Source organism: Puma concolor, chromosome B4 (genome assembly GCF_028749965.1).
Source record: "Puma concolor isolate L17-30 chromosome B4, mPumCon1.1.hap2, whole genome shotgun sequence".
Taxonomy (NCBI): domain Eukaryota; kingdom Metazoa; phylum Chordata; class Mammalia; order Carnivora; family Felidae; genus Puma; species Puma concolor.
Genome location: NC_141673.1, coordinates 106,362,698 through 106,387,368, shown reverse-complemented (window position 1 = coordinate 106,387,368; position 24,671 = coordinate 106,362,698). Strand labels below are relative to the sequence as shown.

At 37.0% G+C, this 24,671-nt stretch overlaps 1 protein-coding gene across 15 annotated transcripts in view; it reads right to left on the bottom strand.

Moving 5' to 3' along the window:
• ERC1 (ELKS/RAB6-interacting/CAST family member 1) overlaps positions 1–24,671 on the bottom strand; it is a 523,541-nt gene that overhangs the window by 458,977 nt on the left and 39,893 nt on the right. For all 15 annotated transcript variants that reach the window (XM_086714405.1, XM_086714409.1, XM_086714403.1 and 12 more), the window contains exon 2: positions 23,313–24,137. In XM_086714405.1, coding sequence (XP_086570531.1) covers positions 23,313–23,981 — 669 coding nt within the window. In that variant the 5' untranslated portion in view covers positions 23,982–24,137. The remainder of the gene's footprint in view (positions 1–23,312; positions 24,138–24,671) is intronic.

Below are 24,671 nucleotides of genomic sequence, written 5' to 3'. Positions count from 1 at the left end.
TCAGAATGTCAGTTATATTCAGGGAGAACATGCTATTTTAGAACTGAACAAATGATACAGTTATCCCTTTAGGTTCTGAGTTCCTGTTTTCACAACACTGTCAAACTTCTTATACCACCATACATAACAGCTTACCCTTCCTTCTCCCAGCTTATAAATACAACTTATTAATTCTGTAAACTATTCAAATAAGTGATAAATAAACTATTTAAATAGAAAAATACAGCTTAACATAAAGAGCACTGATCTTAAATGCAGAAAAATCACCATATTTTATTCCTTGTACTCAAAAGTGTGAAGATACCTATAGCCTGTAATGACCAAAAAGGGAATATTAATTCATAATAAATACTTCTCAACACACCATTAACATCTGCTAATTCTAGGTAATGGAAACATGGGTTTATATTTGTTTTATCATTTTTTTTAAGTTTTCTGGATGGAGAAAAAATAAGTCCAAGTCTAATGTTCTAGATTTCTAGCCCAGACAGTCCAGCAGCATAAGCATCACCTGGGATACTGTCGGTACAAATTCTTAGGCCCCCTCCAGGCCACTCCAGAAATTATGAGGGCAGTGGGAATGCAAGCTGGTGCAGCCACTCTGGAAAACAGTATGGAGGTTCCTCAAAAAACTAAAAATAGAACTACCCTACGACCCAGCAATTGCACTACTAGGCATTTATCCAAGGGATATAGGGGGTGCTGTTTTGAAGGGACACATGCACCCCCATGATTATAGCAGCACTATCAACAATAGCCAAAGTATGGAAAGAGCCCAAATGTCCATCGATGGATGAATAGAGAAGATGTGATATATATATATATATATATATATATATATATATATATATATATATATATATATATACATACAATGGAATATTACTCAGCAATCAAAAAGAATGAAATCTTGCCATTTGCAACTACGTGGATGGAACTAGATGGTATTATACTAAGTGAAATTAGTCAGAGAAAGACAAATATCATATGACTTCACTCATATGAGGACTTTAAGAGACAAAACAGATGAACATAAGGGAAGGGAAACAGAAATAATATAAAAACAAGGAAGGGGACAAAACAGAAGAGACTTATAAATATGGAGAACAAACTGAGGGTTATGGGAGGGGTTGTGGGAGAGGGGATGGGCTAAATGGGTAAGGGGCACTAAGGAATCTACTCCTGAAACCATTGTTGCACTATATGGTAACTAATTTGGATGTAAATTTAAAAAAATAAAAAATAAAATTAAAAATAAATAAATAAATAAATGAAATGAAATGAAATGAAACAAACATTAAAAAAAAGAAATTATGAGGGCAGGCTCCAACAATTTGTGCTTTATCAAACCCTCCCCATGTATTCTTTTTTTTTTTTAATGTTTATTTATTTTTGAGAAAGAGAGAGAGGGAGACAGAGGGTGAGCAGGGGAGGGGCAGAGAGAGAGGGAAGCACAGAATCCGAAACAGGCTCCAGGCACTGAGCTGTCAGCACAGAGCCTGATGCAGGGCTCGAACTCATGAACCCATAAGATCATGACCTGAGCCGAAGTCGAATGCCCAACTGACTGAGCCACCCAGGTGCCCCTCCCCAGGTATTCTGATACACACTCAAGTTTGAGGGCCGTCTGACTAGATAAAAAAAAAATCTTACCATTCATCAAGAATAGAAAAGAGAAGTGGGGTGCCAGGGTGGCTCAGTTTGTTAAGTATCCAACTCTTGGTTTTGGCTCAGATCATGATCTCATGGTTCATGGGTACAAGCCCTGCATCAGGCTCTCTGCTATCAGCATAGAGCCCACTTTGGATCCTCTGTCCCTCTCTCTGCCCCTCCCCCATTTGTTCGTTTTCTCTCCCCTCCCCCAAAATAAACTTTTTTAAAAAATAATAATAAATTGGGGCACCTGGGTGGCTCAGTTAAGTTTCCAACTTCACCTCAGGTCATGATCTCATGGTTCATGGGTTTGAGCCCTGCATCCGGCTCTGTGCTGACAGCTTAGAGCCTAGAATTGACTTCAGATTCTGTGTCTCCCTCTGTCTCTACCCCTCCCCCATTCATGCACATGTGCATTCTCTTTCTCAAAAATAAACATTAAAAAAGATTCTTTCAATAAAATATATACAGACTACATATACAAATATACATTGAAAAAATATATATATATACACACACATAAATGAAACTCTAAATTCTCAGCCTAAAATATACCTTATGATTACCTGAGAGAATGCTTTAAAAATACTGATGCCTAGCTCCTATCCTATACCAGCTAAATCAGATTTTCTGGAGGTGGGGACTGGCTAAAAGTATCTTAAAAGCGCCTGTGTGGCTCAGTCACTTCAGCATTCAACTCCTGATTTTGGCTCAGGTAATGATCTCAATTTGTGGGACTGAGCCCTGCGTAAGTAAGGCTCTGCACTGACAGTGTGAAGCCTGCTTGCGATTCTCTCTCTCCTTCTGTCTGTCCCTCCCCCACTCATGCAGTGTTCTCTGGCTCTTGCAAAATAAACATTAAAAAGAAAAAAACAAAACCACCACAGGCAATTCTAGTGTGCAACCATAGCTGAAAACTACTCAGTCCAAATGAAAGTTTTTGTCTCTATTTGATATATTTCCAAATATAATGAGAAACTGCTATATCAGAATCACTACACAGGGGGCACCTGAGTGGCTCAGTCAGTTGAGCATCCAACTTTTTTGTTGTTGTTGTTCATTTATTTCTGAGACAGAGAGAGACAGAGCAGGAGCAGGAGAGGGGCAGAGAGAGAGGGAGACACAGAATCAGAAGCAGGCTCCAGGGTCTGAGCTGTCAGCACAGAGCCCAATGCGGGGTTCGAACTCACAAACCGTGAGATCATGACCTGAGACGAAGTCGGTCGCTCAACTGACTGAGCCACCCAGGTGCCCCAAGCATCCAACTCTTGATTTCTGCTCAGGTCCTGAAACTGAGCCCTGTGTCAGGCTCCACACTAAGCATGGAGCCTGCTTAAGATACTCTTTCTTTCTTTTCTTTCTTTCTCAATCTCTAAGATACTCTCTCTTTCTTCCACCCCCCGCCCATTCCCCTGCTAACACTCTCTCTCTAAAATGAAAAAAAAAAAAAAAAGAGGGGCACCTGGGTGGCTCAGTCAATTGAGTGTCCAACTTCGGCTCACATTATGATCTCACAGTTCGTGGGTTCAAGTCCCATGCTGGGCTCTGTGCAAACAACGCAGAGGCTGGAGCCTGTTTCGGATTCTGTGTCTCCCTCTCTCTCTGCCGCTACCCTGCTCACACTTTGTGTGTGTGTGTGTGTGTGTGTGTGTCTCAAAAATAAATAAAAATTAAAAAAAAAAAAGGATCACTAGGCAGACACTTCTCAAAATCATATTCAAGATAATCTTCAGTGATAACATACATATACAAACTTTTTTTAAATAATTGTGTATTGGGGCGCCTGGGTGGCTCAGCTGGTTAAGTGACTGACTCTTGATTTAAGCTCAGGCCTTGATCTCATGGCACATGAGTTTGAGCCCTCCTTGCTATTAGCCACGGGGAGCCTGCTTTGAATGCTCTATCTCCCTCTCTCTCAGCCACTCCCCTGTCTGTGCTCTCTCTATAAATAAATAAGCTTTATTAAAGTTATGTATTTACTTTTACAGCTTTTTGTTAAGTCCAAGTGATATGTTTTCCACATGTATCAGTAAGGATTTCACAAATAAGATTCCATTTTTTTTAAACTGAGTCAATTTTTTTAAAAATTTAAATAAAGAACAGTTATAAGAAATAAGGCAAGCATTGTGAAGAAGGTAAGCAAACAAAAAAAGTCTGGTTAACTTTGACCAAGGCGCTTATTAAAAATACAGACTTAGAGCCCTATCCCAGCAGTCCTGAACCATAAATGTTGGAAGCAGGATCCATAAATGTAAAGGTGATCCTTATTCACTAAAGCTTGAGAAATGCTCTAATAATAAGAGGTATTTCAGTCTTTTGCCACTGGGCAGAGAACAAGTTTGGATGTGAAAGGGAACCCTCTCATTCCATTCATTTCACTACCATCACTTCCTGGTCTCTAGGAGGGTAAGCCCCGGCTACACCTGCCCAGTGAGGAAGAAGTACAGTTTCTGCTTCAACACTTAGATGCCATCCAGACTTCCCAGTCCATCCCCTTATTACATGTGGCCCAGAACCAGAGCTCATTCTGATTTTACTCTGTTCCTTTCACCCGTCTCATCTTCTTTACAAGAGCCCCATGCCTTGGGTATTCCCACTCCAATATGACCACCTCTTGTTCCATGCTCATTCACCTTTCTAATTACCCTGTGAAACTAATTCTTTCAAAATTTCACAAAATACTTGGGGCACCTGGATGGCTCAGTCGGTTGAGCATCCGACTTCGGCTCAGGTCATGATTTCTCAGTTCACAAGTTCGAGCCCCACATCAGGCTTGCTGCTATCAGCCTGTCACAGCACACAGCCTACTTCAGATCCTCTATTCACCTCTCTCTTCCCCTCCCCTGCTTGTGCTCTCCCCAAAATTAATAAATATGAAAAAAAAATAAAATTTCACAAAATACTGGCACAACTTAATCACCTCCAGGTTACATTTATACACTCTCAATTTCCAATGTTAAATATACTCTGTCCAAATTGTAAGTTATTTTTAAATGTTCAAAGATTACGGTATATTTATAAACCAACTCACTGGACAGAGGACTGAAAAACAGGTTTCAGTTCAAGTATCAACTCTTATACATTAGTAGTATCCAGAGGTTCTCAACCTTAACCAAATATGAGAATCATCTAGGGAGCTTTTAAAAATCTCCACATGGAGGCCATGCTCCAGTCCCATTTAAATCAGAATTTCTGGATGTGAGGATGAGACTAGGCATCTTTTTTTTTTTTTTAATTCCTCAGGTAATTCCAATACGCAACCAAGATTGAGAACCACTGAGCTAGCTAGGTTCAGCTAGAAAGATTAACAAGATAGATTTAGAGGCTGTCTGCCATGGGTGGACAATATGTTTGCCATTATTACACTAAATTTACTCAGCCAAATACAGGAGACTCTTGAGAGAACAGCAACTTCTGAGGACAGAAATTATAAACTTCAACACTAATGACAGGAATATGCAAGTACTTGTTTATAGTTTCCTTTTTTATCAAGAAATACCCTGTATTTGTTTACTCTGAGCTAGAAGGTGTTTTTTTAAGCCAAACATCATACCTCCAAATATGAATAGAATTTTTACAGATTTAAATAGGCTCAGATTAAACTTACAATTTTCCTCAGTGCCTATAATATCTTTTATTTTTATTTATTTTTATTTTTTATTTTTTTTGAGAGAAAGACAAAGTGCAAGCAGGGGAGAGGCAGACAGAGACGGAGACAGAATCTGAAGCAGGCTCCAGATTCTGAGCTATCAGCACAGAGCCCGACGTGGGGCTTGAACTCACGGACTGTGAAATCATGACCCGAGCCGAAGTCAGATGCCCAACCAACTGAGCCACCCAGGTGGCCCCCTACGATATCATTTATATCCACCAATGAACTAGAGAGATACTAAGCAAGAAAGTTAAAATGAACAGAAACTATTGCCCATATGTACCACAAAGCATATTCTAATATAGTTCAATACCATCAAAGTTCAATACCATATATCACAAACAATTTCAATTGTTTTTGGAGTCTCAATGATATAAATCCCTTTCAAGATTATATTTATTATACTCAGTAAAATTAGATCTATTCAATATCTTGTACAGACTGCACTCTATATCATGAATCTTTGAGTATGTGAAATTCAGGTTTAAAAACCTATTTTGTAATAAATATACCACCAAATATTATTTACTATTCACTATGAAGTAAAAAGTATATCCAAAAAGTAATAATAAAAAAAGTAATAAAATTCACTTTATTTTTTCCACTTTACTCTTGGTATGACAAAGAAATAATGTTTAATTTTAGGAAGCTACAATTCTTCTAATAAATGAACACCTGGCAAAGAGAGTCACAGTTGTATCCACTTCCTGCCATAAATGCCAGCAGCAAGTACATCCAATTTCAAGTTCCTCTGAAGCCAATGAGTGGGCAGAAGATAATCACAGCCAAAATGGAGAACACATGGCATTCATTCTTTGAAAAAAATCAGCCGTGGATTACAACCAGGAGGGGAAGCCATCTGTCACAAGAAAAAGGTGGCAATAGCTGTCAAGGACTATAACATGCCACCTTAACCTGGGCATAATCAAGCGTTAGATTTTAATTCCAGCTAACTCTTGTAATAAAAAACATTTTTTCAAACTTTTTAGTGTCAAATCATGAATGGAATGGGTAAGAGGAAGAAAAGCCTCCAACACTCTATAATTCTTCCAATACTGTGATTCTTATCTCACTACTAGGAACAGTAACAACACAGCAGGTATAAACCATACACATGCAAAAATTTAGAAACAAATTCAATTCAAGTTCTACAGAAAGCACTGGCAGTTTTATCTGCATTACATTTCCAGCCTATGAACATTTGCCCAAAATTTAAAAAAAAGAAGAAAGAAAGCAACTTCCCAAATACGGAGGTAAAGTGAACCACAAGGCAAAATTCAACCTTTACCACTGCCCCACCCTTCACCTAACAACACCCCTCCAACCACCCTAATCCCTCTCAATCCCTGCAAAACACTGTAATGCAACATTTTTAAGATCAATGTGAGCAAAGCATCCTTTTTAGTGACATATACTTATGCAAAATTCAGCAAAAAAAAAAGAAAAAAAAGAAAAAAAGGACAGCACACAAATTGTTTAAAATAAACCTGATGGGAAATATAAGCATTGTGTTACCCATTCTCAAAAAATCTCCACCACCTTGTTGAAGGTTAAGTCTTCTTCATACAAAGGCACATAGTTTAAATTATTTATGGACAGTTTTGGGTCTAACTAAGCAGCCAGGAACTCCACCACAAAAAGAAAACAGAGCAGTAAAAAAATTATTTCCAGCAGTATTACATTCCTTTTGGGAAAGCACTCTATAATTCATGGATGAGTCATTATGGAAATAAAAATGTTAAATAATGGGTATGACTGTAACTGAAAATTCTGAGCACTAATTACCCTACTCAAAGTTCCTGGTAACTCCTTCAGGAATATTAAGGCTATACTGCTAGTGATTAGTTACCCAAATGAAACTTATTATCTATTGTGACCCACTTTCCAGAAAAACCGAACAGATCCCACGCTACAGTTTCCCTTCTCAGAGCAGACTATAAGGTACATTGTATACTTCAAAAAGTGTTATACAATTATTACTTGTATTGATGAAATATTTGACTCATTCAACATCTATTGCATTGCATACCTATTATGTCAGGTAACCCTGTCCATAACTTTACACGTATTATCTCCTTTAATTTCATTTACTATCACAACCATAACAGCATTTTTTCCATTTGACAACTGATAAAACTCCAGGAAGGTTCTCTGTTCTTTATATACAAGCATTAGTTTTATGCTGCCTACCTTGGAAAGAACATCAATAATAGTCAAGTACTTCTCATTCCCAGAAGTGCTAACTTGGTTATATGAATCGGTCTTAAATTAGGACATTATAATCAAGGTGAAGAGACTACTAGAGAACTCCATTCAAATGACTGACAAAAATAAAAACAGATCATTTTACAAGAAAGACTCTCTAGAGACCACCTGTCCAGCTCTCTGGGTTTTACAGATGAAAAAACTGGGTCCAAAAAGATTAAACAACACACCTAGTTACTGAATAGCAAGGACAGGACCAAAAGAAGAATGCAAGTCTCCCCCTTTAAAATTCATTGTCCACTACACCAGTGATTCTCAAACTCATCAGACCCAAAGCCACCCCTTCCCTTTTAATAACAAATATTTTGTGACGTGCCCTTTACTATTCCAAAATGAAAATTCATAGGATAATAAGCCCATCCTCACAGAAATCAAAAAATATAATGCTCTATGAAAAAAAAGGATTTTATAATAAAATGTGTGTTAATATGTCAATGCTAAGTGTGTGTGTGTGTGTAAATGCTGTGGCACAGCTACACCCAGAGACACATGTACTCCCAAATAGGGGCTGAATAAGTGGTTGCTTCCAACAAGGCACCGCTGCTGCTAAAGTGATTTTCCAATAAGAAAAACTCTAGGTAATGTTCCAAACAAAATACCATCTTCCATCAACTTACACAGTAGTCCCACTGATAGAAAATTCAACATATGTTGAAGCCATTCAAAAAATGTTAATATAATTATGCACATATTTGTGTAGTTAGGATCTTAGAAACAGATATTTCACCTACATAAATTTCTGGCAAGACATTTGAAAATCATGGAATGTGGGGGAATTTTTTAATACGAACGGCTATCCTAAACGTCACTACCCTAAATCCAAAAAATATCTCCTGCATCCAACTTATTTGAGCAGCCAATGTTAGCATAATTTTCCAACAACTGAGAACCAATACACCTCATCTTGAAAATAAGTACCTATTGTCAGAAATACTAAGAGAAAATCAGGAATTTATCTGCTATCATTTAAATAGATTCCTTCCTTATCTGCCTCATCTACTGAAAATGCTCTGTACTGTGGATAACACACTTTCACAGAGAAGTAAGAAATATACCCCAGGAAATTACAGGAAAGAACGGAAACACTCATAAAAGTGTGCTTCTCTCCTAAGAATCCGGCACCTATTCTAAGTTCCTATGCCCATGAAGAAGAGCCATGTGGCAAGAGTTAAGTTACTAATTATTCAGGTGATCAATCTATGAAAAATAATCAAAGTTAAGAATGTTTTCTAAATATATTCTTACAACTTCTCAGATTTTTTAAAGTTTATTTATTTATTTTGAGAGAGGGGGAGAGCGTGAGCAGAAGAGGGGCAGAGAGCAAGGAAGGGAGAGGATCCCCAACAGGCTACGCACTGCCAGTGCAGAGCCCAACACGGGGCACAAACCCACAAACCATGAGATCATGACCTGAGCCGAAATCAAGAGTCGAACGCTTAACCAACTGAGCCACCCAGCAGGCCCCCAACTTCCCAGATTTTAAATCTCATACAACAGTCTTCACTTTGCTCCCAATAGGTTTATAATGTAAACATACATAATACAACTGTGTAAAGTTATTTTCAATATTATGCTTAAACAAATATTTATCTGTGAACAGCTAATTAAAGTTTTACTTTCATTTTAATACCATTATCTCAGACCCACAACAGCAATGATACTGGTATACAAAGAAAAATAGAGAGAGATGGCTGTCCAAAACTCGTTACTCCAAACTATAACACTATTTATATTTTTTTGACAATGAAAATACCTGAGTTACAGATATTTCCCCTAGATTTCATAAAATGTATAATAAAAACTCAATATAAACAATGAAGAAACCTGAAAAAAACACTTCCTTCAGTTGTGCTTTTAAAATACTATGAAAATTAAAAAAACAGGGTGCCTGGGTGGCTCAGTCAGTTAAGCATCCAACTCTTGGTTTCAGCTCAGGTCATGATCTCGTGGTTTTAGGAGTTCAAGCCCCGCATCCGACTCTACTGGCAGCACAGAACCTGCTTGAGATTCTCTCTCTCCCCCTCTCTCACTGCCCCTGCCCCACTCACACTGCCTCTGTCTCTCTCAAGATAAGCTTTAAAAAAATGAAAAAGTTTCTTCATCACAGAATTTTACAGCATGAAGGAAAACTTACATGTTAACCTGTCCAATTCTCTATTTCAGGGCCAAAAAAAAAAAAACAGGTATTGTGTAGTAAAACAGTGACAACTTCTCTTCATATCTTATGCCAGCAGTATTAGAAAATAAAAATACATAATTTCTCTTTTTTACCATACAGAGAATCTAAAAACCAAATCAAAATGAAACATACAGAATTAACAAGCCTAAACATATACAATGTAACTTCAGCAGAAGGCAGCATAACCATGGGCTCACCGTTCAAAAACAGTCCCTTATTTTAAGTTTAGTGAGAGGAAAAAGATATTGTATTGCTCAAGTACGAACTAAATAGTAAAAGTTACACTAAAAAAAAAAAAAGAGAGAGAAGGGGCGCCTGGGTGGCTCTGTCAGTTGTGCGTCCCACTCTTAATTTCAGCTCAGGTCATGATCCCAGGGTGATGGAATTGAATCTCACTCACACATCAGGCTCTGCACCAAGCACAGAACCTACTTGGGATTCTCTCTCTCTGCCCCTCTCCCCCACTAGCATGCAAACACTCTCTAAAAAATAAAATACAAAATAAAAATATAAAAAAACTAAAAAAAGACACAAACCAAAAATCAGACTTGTAACTATACAGAACTGATGATTTACCAGAGGGAAGGTGTGTGGAGGGACAGGTGATTTAGGTGAAGGGGATTAAGAGTATACTTATCTAGATGAGCACAAAGTAATATATGGAACTGTTGAATCACTATATTGCACACCTGAAACTAATATAATACTGTATGTTACTACACTGGAATTAAAGTTCTTAAAAAATATATTTTTAACTAAAAAAAAAGTTATATAAAATTTTCCATGAGTATGGCTTAATATGCATTGCCTGCCAACATTCTTAGTCTTTAAAACTGAGCTCTCTCTCTTTCCAAATTTTACAATGCATTCCAATAGCTAAGCAATGGTAATACAGATTCCTAATGTCAAGAAATTCTCAATGATTTGCTCTCTTCTTTTTTGGGGCAACAAAAAAGAGCTCAGGCACTGCTCATGAGATAATTCTGTGGACTCGTCTATGGTTTTGCCATAGCTTGGCCAGCCCCAGATTGCAATTCTCTGTTATTCCCAAATAAACCTATCTTTTGCTGGTTTAAAAAAAAAAAAAAAAGCTGATTTTTAAAGTATGCAGTATTCTTGAAGAATTTAGGTCTTCTTTCTTTCAGGGTTATGGATATAGTTATATTAAACAAAGTCAGAGAGTGAAGAACTAAATTAAGTATTAGTGTGAACACAATTCCAACCAAAAATATATCAATATATACTGTCCCCTTTTTAACTTCTTTACAGTAAAAATTGGGTAATTGATGAGACAAAGAGGAATCCTTACCACAAAACACTCAATAAGGAGAATAGTTACTGATTATCCACCTGTAAAACTAACTGGCTATTAAGAAAGCCTACCCAAGAAATCTCAAAGGACAAAGAAATATATGCTATCAACAAACAACAACAACAACAAAACACTGGTTCTTTTGGCCTTTTTCAACTTGTTGCTCTTTCTTTCACTGATGCTTCTTCTAAGGGTTACTATATATTTCTAGAAATCTATTATCTTCATATCCATTTTACCCTATAAAATAAGACAATGTTTGAAAAAACTCCAAGAGAAAAATGTTTGTATTCTTTGCACATATCCTCCAAATCACTAAAATTACTTTAATTTTAATGTGTTAATTCAGGAGTCTAAAAACTCAAGGCAACAAGTTACCACCTTACCAAGTTTTCACACTGCTTTCAGTTTTATTTCTAGTTAGGGTAGTTCACCAGAAAAATACAATGATATAAAGTAGATGCCCAATATTTGTTAAATCAAAAATAAATAATAAATAATAAACATTAAAACTAGCATTTAATGGGGGACCTGGTTGGCTCAGTCGGTTAAGCATCCAACTTCAGCTCAGGTCATGATCTCGCAGTTCGTTGAGTTTGAGCACCACATCAGGCTCTGTCCTAACAGCTCAGAGCCTAGAGCCTGACCAGATTCTATGTCTCCCTCTCTCTCTCTGCCCCTCCCCTGCTCATGCTCTGTCTCTCTCACTCTCTCTCTCACACACACACAAAAATAAACATTAAAAAATTTGTTTTAACTAGCATTTAATAATAGATGAATACTTAAAAGCAAAAATGAGGGGCGCCTGGGTGGCGCAGTCGGTTAAGCGTCCGACTTCAGCCAGGTCACGATCTCGCGGTCTGCGGGTTCGAGCCCCGCGTCGGGCTCTGGCCTGATGGCTCGGAGCCTGGAGCCTGTTTCTGATTCTGTGTCTCCCTCTCTCTCTGCCCCTCCCCCGTTCGTGCTCTGTCTCTCTCTGTCCCAAAAATAAATAAACGTTGAAAAAAAAAAAATTTTAAAAAAAAAAAAAAAAAAAGCAAAAATGAACTACTGGGACCTCAACAAAATAAAAAGCTTCTGCACAGCGAAGGAAACAATCAGCAAAACTAAAAGGCAACCGATGGAATGGGAGAAGATATTTGCAAACGACAAAGATAAAGAGTTAGTGTCCAAAATCTATAAAGAACTTAAACTCAACACCCAAAAAGCAAATAATCCAGTGAAGAAATGGGCAAAAGACATGAATAGACACTTCTCCAAAGAAGACATCCAGATGGCCAAGTGACACATGAAAAAATGCTCAACTTCACCAATCATCAGGGAAATACAAATCAAAACCACAATGAGACACCACCATACACCTGTCAGAATGGCTAACATTAACAACTCAGGCAACAACAGATGTTGGCGAGGATGTAGAGAAAGAGGATCTCTTTTGCACTGTTGGTGGCAATGCAAGCTGATGCAGCCACTCTGGAAAGCAGTATGGAGGTTCCTCAAAAAACTAAAAACAGAACTACCCTACAACCCAGCAACTGCTCTACTAGATATTTATCCAAGGGATACAGGTGTGATGTTTCAAAGGGACACATGTACCCCAATGTTTATAGCAGCCCTATCAACAACAGCCAAAGTATGGAAAGAGCCCAAATGTCCATCGATGGATAAATGGATAAAGAAGATGTGGTATATATATATACAATGCAGTATTATTTGGCAATCAAAAAGAATGAAATCTTGCCATTTGCAACTACGTGGATGGAACTAGATGGTATTATGCTAAGTGAAATTAGAGAAAGACAAATATCATATGACTTCACTCATATGAGGACTTTAAGAGACAAAACAGAGGAACATAAGGGAAGGGAAACAAAAATAATATAAAAACAGGGAGGGGGACAAAACAGAAGACACTCATAAATATGGAGAACAAACTGAGGGTTACTGGAGGTGTTATGGGAGGGGGGATGGGCTAAATGGGTAAGAGGCACCAAGGAATCTACTCCTGAAATCATTGTTGCACTATATGCTAACTAATTTGGATGTAAATTTAAAAAAAATAAAATAAAATGAAATTCTCATAATGAAAAAATAAAATAAAAAAATTTAAAAAAAGAAGGCAAAAAAAATAACAGATGAACACTTGCATAGCTTGGCAGGAAAAGGAAAACATTATCAATAGATCTCAAAGCAGGACTTTTTATTCAATTACATAAACTCACTCTAAAACTCTGAAGTACTTTTTTGGCTTTCTAGACTAGTGAAGCCTTCTCCTTCTATTTAATTTGTCTGAGCTAAATTTTGACCTATTAGGTTTTACCCAGTCTTTTCCCATTACTCACTATGACTGAAGAAATAGTATAATTTCCTAAACAATGACAAAGAAGTTAAAGTCTTGCTGATGTCAGCAAAAGTCTATGCTGTCAGCAGAGCCCACTTTGGATCCTGTCCCGGGTGCTCTCTGCCCCACGCACTCTCTGCCCCGCGCACATGTGCATGCACTCTCTCTTTCTGTCTCTCTCAAAATAAATAAATAAACTTAAAAAAAAAAAAGACTATAACATCTTATTACAACATTGAACAGACAAGAGAACAGGAACATTAAGCTAAAGAATAAACAAGTAAAGAACCTGAGCGGCAACCTCTTCTCAGAGTCAGAAGATCCCTAAGACCTTTGGAGTGTTTGTCCCTTCTGCCTGTAATATTTTACCCCAGTCACATCACTCAGGTCTCTCTTTGCTCAAGTAACATATTCAAAGAGGCATAAAGCACTTTTGCTGCATATTGAAATACAATGGTTACGTCAATGAACATCATTTTAATGTAAAAGACTGAACTGACAAACTATGATTATTTAAACTCATCCATGGCTAAATTTTTCTCAAAAATTAATGAACTGGGGCGCCTGGGTGGCGCAGTCGGTTAAGCGTCCGACTTCAGCCAGGTCACGATCTCGCGGTCCGGGAGTTCGAGCCCCGCGTCAGGCTCTGGGCTGATGGCTCAGAGCCTGGAGCCTGTTTCCGATTCTGTGTCTCCCTCTCTCTCTGCCCCTCCCCCGTTCATGCTCTGTCTCTCTCTGTCCCAAAAATAAATAAACGTTGAAAAAAAAAAATTTAAAAAAAAAAAAAATTAATGAACCAAACATGTCACTTCAAAAACAGTAACTGACAACTTTCTTGCCAATAATAAAATCTGAATTTTCAAGCAAAAATTAGAATTTTGAAAAGCTTCTATTTCCTGTCTGGTGAGCTTCACAGCTTACCAAATCTTTTTGGATGAGATAAGAATATTAATGAATGTAAATTTTTTTAATTTGTCCAATGAAATATTGCAACATTTGGAAGATCTGTACAACACAATGAACTAGTATCTTCCAAATGACCAATACATAATGTTTCAAGTGTTGGAGAAAGTATATGTATTCATGTGCATCCTCTACATATGAAAATCTGCTTAAAGTACAAGACAGACCAATTTATTTTAATGTAACAAAATATGGAAAACTCATTGATAAGATTTCAAATTCCACAGTGCAACTACCACTTGCTGATGAAAATGTTCTATAACTGGATTATGGTTATGGTTGCAACCTCAGTAAATTTACTTTAAAAAAGTCATTGAACTATACACTTAAATGAGTTTTATGGCATATAAAACGTACCTCAAATGAAGTATCAAGAAAAAAAAAAAAAACTACTACTATTCGTTGAATTTTGGTGTGGTTTCAAAATATATCCACAATTATCTAAAAAGGCTTTTAAAATCCTCCTTTTTCCAACCGCATTATTTATGAGACCTGATTTTCTTCAAATACTTTAACCAAACAAAAACTACAATAGATCACTGAAAGCAGCAGCAGTTATGAAAATCAGCTATCTTCTATGAAGCCAGACATCAGACTCACAAAACTATTTTTCATTAAAAATGTTACTTTTGCTAACATTTAATGGGTTTACTTTAAAAAAAATTTTTTTTTCAACGTTTATTTATTTTTTTGGGACAGAGACAGAGCATGAACGGGGGAGGGGCAGAGAGAGAGGGAGACACAGAATCGGAAACAGGCTCCAGGCTCTGAGCCATCAGCCCAGAGCCTGACGCGGGGCTCGAACTCACGGACCGCGAGATCGTGACCTGGCTGAAGTCGGATGCTTAACCGACTGCGCCACCCAGGCGCCCCTTAATGGGTTTACTTTTAAATATATTAATAATAAGTTGTTTTAAATTTCTAGTTTACTCTCTAATATAGCAAATATTGATAAAGCCCACAGAAACAAAAGTTGATTGGGGCTCAATAACTTTTACAAGTATACAACATCCTAAGGCCAAAACATTTGAGAACTGCTGCTAAAAGGGATCATACAAGTGTCTTAGGGGTCATCCAAGACCAGAATAGTTATCCAAAGGGTGATTTCAAATGAAATAGGTCTCTGCATATCATAAACTCTAGAAGTATATAACCCACCAGCTGCTGTTAAAGGATGGTACAGTGTGCATATCAAAGTTGAACTACTTCTCACCTTAGCTCACAAGGCCTCCACAGATGACTGTAAAAGTTAGACAGGTGTCACTTCAACCCAGTATTTTCCATTAATTGTCAAAATGTAACAATTTACCCTGAGCCTAGTAAGGAGGAAGGAGTGCCAGAACAAAGAGAAAGAAGTAGTTTCAATTAGCATTACTGCGAGTAATATGAAAAAATTATGACAGATCTGTTAAAAACTTCCCAACTCCAAGAAAAAAAATTGGTATTTTTAGAGATGCATATGGCAACACAGAAAAAGAACAATACAGTTCAAAAAAGCATTTTTAATCTTGTCCATAAGACGAGATTAAGGACAACAGGACATATAACAATACAAAGTTAATCATCTTCTCACTGAAAGCACATTTTCTGCAATATTTCCCTTTTTGACAAATGTACTCTAAATTCATCATGCAAAGCTCATGATCTTCAATGAGCTTGTTAACTAAAATAAGATAAAGGACATCTATTACTGAAGTTTGTTTATGACAGGAATATCAACCATTATCACCGTTTTTTAATGAACAGTGATTTTTAGGAATTGACTCACTCAAGCTGTCTGCCTTCAAAGAAAAATACCACAATGAAGAAGACCAAAACACAAAAATAGCTCAGTGAGAAAATACATATAAAACATAAACCATTTAATAGCTTCTCTCCTCCTCTCCACTCCTTACTCCCACAAGCAGAGTTTGTGATACTGAACTAACTAGATCAGTAAATTTTCCAACATTAACAAGCATACACATAATAACATCTATGTGTATGGACCTAAGGTCAAAGTCATTAGTCTCTTATTTCCAAACACGCTTTCCAGTTCCACTTTCTAATTTCTATCCACTTTTCATCAATGGCAAAAACATTTCCCCCATTTCAATACCACGGTCCATCACAGTCTTCTCTTGCCATAATAGTCTATATCTGAATATTCATTTGAAAATACCCCATGATTATGCACCTTCTTCTCCATTCCTATTACCCACATTAATCCAGGCCTTTTGCAACAAAGTCAATTTCTTTCCCTGCCTTTCTTGATTCAATCCATTCTGCTGACAACAATAAAAGCTGCACCTAAATAGTACTTTTTGTTATGTCATTCATTTCCTTGTTCAAGAAATCCCTGGGGCAACTTCCTATTACTTTCTCCAAATTCCTCTTCAAATAAATCCCAGATTAAGAAAGAAAAATATTACACACTTTAAAGGATGAACTGAATTGTATCTCAATAAAGCTATCAAAAAGAAGAGAGGGAAAAAGTAAGGGAGGGAAGGATTAAAGGGGGTGGGAAGATGGGGAGTGCAACTCCCTAAATGGTTCTTCACAAAGTACCACTTTACACCACTTCAGACATTCTGAAGAGCTGATAGACTAAGCATACCCACACAGTTGCCAGAGACATTCTGGCTTCCCTGTAACCAATTCTAGTGATGGTCAAGCCTTACTTTCTGAAACTGACTCTTCCAACAAACGGATATAGCTTTGTTAGAAAATACAGTACATTCTTCAATGGAGCCAGAAATCTATAACCCTCTTATTTGCACTCATTTTTCTAGCATTGCCTTCCCCCCCAAAAAAGTAATGAAAAAGAAAAAACACTCCCTTCTACATGGCTGCGTATCAAATACACAGCTTATAAATAAAATGTCGTAAGTCTTCCCTTCTTTAGTTCTCTCAACCACCTCTTGTAAGCATGGTTTCTAGGCCCCTCCAATACCCTTCTGGGCAAACAGGGCACCCATAACATGATGTCAAGTTCTAGGAGCAGTATGATTTTAAAAAGTAAAAGCCGGGGGGGGGGGGGGGTGCGCAGCCTGGGTGGTTCAGTCAGTTAAGCATCTGACTCTTGATTTCGGCTCAGGTCATGATCTCGGCTCAGATCATGATCTCAGGTTTGTGAGACTGAGCCCCGTGTCAGACTCTGCGCTAACAGCCCATAGCCTGTTTGAGATTCTCTCCCTCTCTCTCTCTTCCCCTTCCCCACTCATGCACACTCTCTCTCTCAAAATAAACAAACTTTAAAAAAATAAAATAAAAAGTAAAACTCTGTCCTCCCTTATTCAACATAACTAAAAAAAACAAGTTCATTTTCTGGTTTCTTTGACATAAGAAAATCAAAAGTGGATTTCCCAACTCATATTTAAGCTACTATCTGCAAAGTTACTATAAATTAACAAATCCCTAAAAACTATTCTGTCACTGAGATGAAATCACTAGACTGCACTGTGAAATGCAAGAAGAGAATGTGGAGGGAAGAAGCAGCTGAGATCCTCTGGCAAATTCCTCCTCACAAATAAGCCTTATCAGATATTTGCACAACATTTTTTATTAGATTCACTGAATCATTTTTCATAACATTTCACTACATTCCAAGTAGAGCAAATTTACCAATTCTGCAACAAGCCAATTTCTTATCCCCACCTCATACTTCGGATATGACAAAATCCTATGGAAAGGTAGCTTAAACTTGTAGAAGCCAAACATGAACAAATTTTCCTTCTCAAAATAATTAACTCCCCCAAAGGAACGTATCTATTTTACATCTGACTTAATTTTCTCAGGGCATACTACATAGTTCCTTTAACACATCTCACTTTTGAAACACCAAAAAAGATTACATCCAGAAAATAGATTCGGATATACCAATTTATCCACAATAAATAATTTTGCTTTATCATTCATAATTCATCTCTATGTTAAAACAGAATTATCAAAAGAAAAGTTAAACAGTTTATCTCTCATAATTCTGCTTTATCATTCATAATTCATCTCTATGTTAAAACAGAATTATCAAAAAGAAAAGTTAAATAAATAGTCCAAGACACAGATTCCAGATTTTAAGATCAGACTTTAAATGAGAGTAAAACAGGGGCATCTGGCTGGCTCAGTCAGTAAAGTGGGGGACTCTTAATCTCAGGGTCATGAGTCCAAGCCCCACACTGGGCATGGCGCCTACTTAAAAAATAAATTAATAAGTGACAGTGAAATAATTAGGAACCTCATGAAAAAGCTTATTTAAATTCAAATAGCTTTCATAGAGCCTGGGTGCCTCAGTTGGTTAAGCATCCTACTTCAGCTCAGGTCATGATCTCACAGTTCGTGGGTTCAAGCCCCGCGTCGTGCTCTGTGCTGACAGCTCAGAGCTGGAGTCTGCTTCAGATTCTGCGTCTCCCTCTCTCTCTCTGCCCCTCCCCTGCTCACACTCTGTCTCTCAAAAATAAATTAAAAAAAAAAAAAAAAAAAACATTAAATTCAAATAGCTTTCACCATGTGACAAATCAAGGTACAACCTAAAACTAAAAATGTTAATAGCCACCAGCAGCCTAACAATGAGAACAAATGACCAAAGATTTATATAGGGTTAGTTTATCTTTTTGTATTTCTGAACTTGAAAATTTTCTTGATCCTTAAATAAATAAAATCAAAATTCAAAAATCAAAGTCCTGAATAAAATCAGAGTCCAAAAACAAAAAAAATACACAAAAACATTAAATTCACTTGCCACACTAGAGTATTAGAATTTACTCTCACCACACAAAATCCCAATGAAAGTGCTTTAAAATAATTATTTTCAAAACTAAGCTTCCAAGTAAAATCAACATAAGAGAAATATTACAAGGCATAATATCAAAAAAAGTATGACAATATCTTGTTAAATGTTGGTTAGATAAAATAAAACATAAATCATCCAAAGCCTTAGCTCTGCAATTCAACCAAGCTCATAGCTGGACTTTTATTCTTCACCAAACATACACTAAGAAACTTCCTCATTCTCAATTTAAGGAAAGAAAAAGAAAGGTCTTTCCTATTAAAACATGTATTGTCCCAGGGCACCTGGGTAGCTCAGGAGGTTAAACGACCAACTCTTGATTTCAGCTCAGGTCATGACCTCACAGTTTGTGGATTCGAGCCCCAAGTCGGGCTCTGCACTGACAGCATGCAGCCTGCTAGAGATTCTCTTTCTCTCTTTCTTTCTCTCTCTCTCTCTCTCTCTCTCTCTCTCTCTGCCCTTTCCCCACTTGTACGCTCAAAATAAATAAACTTAAAAAAATGTTTTTAAATAAAAAAATTAAAAACCATGCATTGTTTCGTATCTCTAGCCACCAACATTTGAAAGTTCAGTAACAAAAGGAGTATGAGATATAAAAACACCTGGGTATTTATTTTAGAAACAATTTTCTAAAAGGACTCCATAATAATGAACCATACACATTAAGCAATTTTTAGCAAATGTGTTTTTACATTTGATAGGATTCTAGAACAAACTTCTGTGGCCCAATCAGATCAAACATTTAGAATGCATCTAAATCCCCACTCTCAAACTGGAATGAGGAAATTTGTTTAATTACTGTAAATCCTATTAAACCAATCTTCTTTGTAAAGTGGAAAATGTCCGACCTCTCAGGGCTCTGGAGGGTATAATGAATGCAGAGTTTAATTAGGGCCCACTGTTGGCTCACTATAATCTATTAATTAGCATTCCCAGTTCTCTGTATCTCACTGCAATGTCTCACTTTACTTTAAAATTGCACCCTTTGCTTTTTGGACCAAAGTTATACAATTTTAGGATTGTGTGGTAATTACAGAGGGTACAGGAAGAATATATTCCTGCCAGCACTGGTGCTTAATTAGGGCAAGGGGCGGAATCTAGATAAGGCTGTGTTCACCCTCCTTCAGTGCATATGGTTTTTTTGGCATCATAGCCTGTGGACTGTTTCACTTCCACGGGACTGAAGTGCTGAGTCCCCACTACACTCTTTGCAGAAGACTCAAATACTCTGCCTTTCAATGTAGCTTGGTAATTTGAAAGGATATTGCTTTTTACCCACACAGCTTACAAAGTATAGGCATAATTAGCTGCCTCAATTATTTGAAAATAAAGACATATACCATTAATTTTTTTTCCTGTTAAAATGGACATTTCCAAATTGTTTGATAATAAAAACCATCTTGGTGAAAGGCATATTTTCAGCATCATCAAGAAAGGTACACGGAAGCTAGCTAATTCAACAATAAATCCAGTAATCTCCATTCAACTTCTATCAAAATCCACTTTAAATTATATATACACTTCCATTTATACACATTACATTTATTCACACAAACACACTATCAATATATTCTTGAAATGTAGAAACTATAAAGGGAACTGTTCATTCATTCACTATTTATAACAATAAGTTATAGCTCAGCCACTTTTCAGGTAAATGTAAGTAAACTGATTTTTATTAACATTTGAGATTAAATAGTACTCAAGTATCATGCACTATGACTCCTGTCTAAATACAAAGTACCTCATATTTGAGCACTGATATACTATTAGTACGTACTCCAATTTATCAATCTGATTTTTACAAATTAAAAAAACCTAGTACCTACCCTCAAAATACAGACCCAGTTTTTAAGACCTGTGCTATATTGATACCTTACCACAAGACCAAATAAAGCAAACTTATTTTTTCTCTCTTGATATTTATAATTCAACACCAAACTGTAAAAACTTTCAGAATGTTATCTATTATTTCTTATTTAGGAATGATAAACTTTTGATGTTGTACTTCACTTTCTGAGAACATAAATGTGAACTGAAGAAAATGTGTTTCCCCATTCTATTGTCATATATCACCTAAATATTTTATCTTATACATTAATGATTCTCAAGGTGAGGAGATTCTCAATCACCTGGATGTCTTTTTTTTTTTAAATAAACATATCTAATACCTAAGATTTTAAATATTTTTTTTTGTACACACATTCCTTCTACTAAGGGTCACTGTCACAGTTAATAATCATTATGTATAGGAGTCTGTCACTACCCTGAAGTGGAGTAGGCAGAAAAAAAGGTTGAAAAGCATCAGGCCAACAGTCCCTTGTTTCTTTTCCCTTCTGTCACAATTGAGCTCAAAGATGAAAGGAGAATCATCATAAATTCCCTATGGCTAGACTAGTTAAAGAATTAGAAGTACTCCATTCTAAAGATCCCAAACTTGGGGCACCTGGGTGGCTGAACCCCAGGTCAGGCTTGCTGCTAACGGCACAGAACCTGCTTCAGATTCTCTGTCCCCCTCTCTCTCTCTGCTCCTCTGCTCGCATGCCCTCTCTCTAAAATAAATACACATTTAAAAGAAATAAAAAATAAAATATAGGTTGCTGGATTCTATCTCCAAAGCTATTTATGAAGCAAGACCAGGATATCTATATTTTAAATAAATTAATATATCAGAACCAACATTAGGAACCCTGTCCTTACTTTTAAGATCTAACACAGGGGTCTCTTTTAGTTCTTTTCTTTCTTTTCACGTTGTTAAAGTCTTAAAGACTCAAACTCAAGAAAATTCCTAGGGAATACTTTTTAAAGGACATTTCCTCTTTTTTAAAAAGGTTGGGTTGCTAAGAGATTTAAGTATAATAATAAAACATTCAGATTGTGTGTGATGACAAATTACATTTAATCACTGGTTAAAAAGTAAAAGCAAAGTAGTTGAAATTATAATATATCTCACAAAGAAGAAAATTCTCATACTTTCTAATTATTTTGAAAGCTCATTCAAATGAATTAAAGGTTTAGTTTTTAATTCATATTGTACTATCAAATAAATTTGAAACATTTTAACTGTGATGTTAGCTTAACTAGTACACGCACAATATATAGGCATTAAAATAATGATTCCGATATACATCATAGGGCTTTAATATACAGCAGAAATGTTGGCTAAAAAAGGTCAAAATGTTAACACCTATAATATTCTACTTGTATAAATTTTATATGTGTATATGCACAGAAATAGTTCATTAGGGAGAAACAATAAAATGTTAATGATGGAAAAACAAAGTTATAAGAAGATTTGAGATAAATTTTGATTTCATACCTGTGTTTTCCAGTACTATTTTTATGATCAGAGAAAAGCGATTTTTATTACTGAGAAAGTAAGTTTGGGGCTTTAAAATACAAAACAATACAACTAGCAACCTTCTTCAAAAACCAAGATTTGGGGCACCTGGGTGGCTCAGTCAGTTAAGCATACAACTTCAGCTCAGGTCATGATCTCATGGTTCGTAAGTTCGAGCCCCGCATAGGACCCTGTGCTGACAGCTCAGAGCCTGGTGCCTGCTTCGGATTCTGTGTCTCCCTCTCTCTGCTCACGCTCTGTCTCTCTCTCATAAATAAATAAGTAAACATTAAAAATAATAATAATGACCAACACAGCAGATATAAATGCCTGAACTGAGTATTAGTAATAGAATGGTAAAATAATCAACAGAAATCTTAAATCAGATTTACATCATCAAAGACAGATCATTTCTAATTCCTTCTTTAATTCTTAGTATCATTCAGGAACACTAAAGAAATCCAAGTAAGTTTATCACTTCATAATTTTTAACTAACCCCAAAATAAAGTATAAAATCAACAATGAGGTGGCTACTGTAAAACTCTCCTTTAAGGGGCACCTGGATGGATCAGTTGGTTGAGCATCTGACTATTAATTTTGGCTCAGGTCATGATCTCACAGTTCACGGTCTGAGACCTGTGTGGAGCTCTGTGCTGGTATCTGCATTGATAGCACAGAACCTGCTTGGGATTCTCTCTCTCCCCCTCTCTCTCTCTGCCCCTCCCCCGTACACATGTGCATCTTTCTTAAAATAAACTTAAAAAAAAAAAAAAGAATAGCTTATTTCATTTATATACATGAATCTGATCAATAAAGGTAAACATATATATATAAAACTAACCTGGTTTTCCTCCTGCACAACTCTATACTGTTCCTTCCAAATAGTGATTTTGGAAGCTTCATCTTTTCTCAGGGCTCGTTCTTTCTTCAGCTCTGGGCTCCAGAAAGTCTTGATGCTATTCATTGAAGAACTTAATTTGCTCTCCTTTACTTCTACATCCTTCCGCAAGAGATCATTTTCTCTCAGTACTTCCTTCAGCTGGGTCTGCAGATCCATGATTGTATTATCTCTTGCCTGACGAAGAGAGTGAGGAACAGTAGATGCCATACTCACAGGAGGGAGGTGATGTTCTCCAAATGCTATGGTGTCACTAGCAACCCCACTGCTAGCTATATTGGGGCTACTGCCCATAGCAGTCATCCTGACACCATACGGCAGACGTCCCCCAGAACGGCCAAGCGTCATGGTGCTTTTAGGTGTTTCTGAACCCACATTTTCATGGTCACTTAGGTACATAGGGCCAGATGTGGCATAGGCAGCATTTAAGGATTGAATATTCTCCATTGAAAGGGTTTTCCCACTGCCACCTCCAACACTGCTTCCAGAACTCCCTCCTGTACTATTGGTTCGACGATGACCCAAGCGAGGGGAACGTGGAAGCCTAGGTGAACGCCCAGGGCTCTGGTTGCTTGGTTCCACCTTCCCAACTGAGCGAGCACTTCCATACATGGTTGCAGGTTGAACGTAGGTGCCAAGAAAGATATACAGCAGAAAGCAAAATATGAAATTCTGTGAGGTTTCTCAGTGGCTATAAGTCTGCTTAAGGCTAATCAGAAGTAACAGGTCTTCAGCTGTCCAGTCTTGAAGAAATACCTTACACCATATCTGCAATGAAAAGATCACACATTAAATCCTCCAATAGTAAACATTTCCCTCTCAGAAACTTTTCTTGAGATTTCCCTATCATCTATTTATTCATTCATTCAAAATTTGTTTATAGCGCATTTCACTGTAAACATTTTAACAGTATTTTGCATGTCTCAAAACTGAATACTGAAACCATACCATGCAAATGGAAAAGAAAAAGAAATAAGAGGTATAAAGACTAGCAATGGAAAGATAAAACTCAATGTATGAATATATGATTTTCTAAATGGAAAACTCAAGTCATCAACTGACAAGTCATTAAAATAATAGAACTCTGGGGCGCCTGGGTGGCGCAGTCGGTTAAGCGTCCGACTTCAGCCAGGTCACGATCTCGCGGTCCGTGAGTTCGAGCCCCGCGTCGGGCTCTGGGCTGATGGCTCAGAGCCTGGAGCCTGTTTCCGATTCTGTGTCTCCCTCTCTCTCTGCCCCTCCCCCGTTCATGCTCTGTCTCTCTCTGTCCCAAAAATAAATAAACGTTGAAAAAAAAAAATA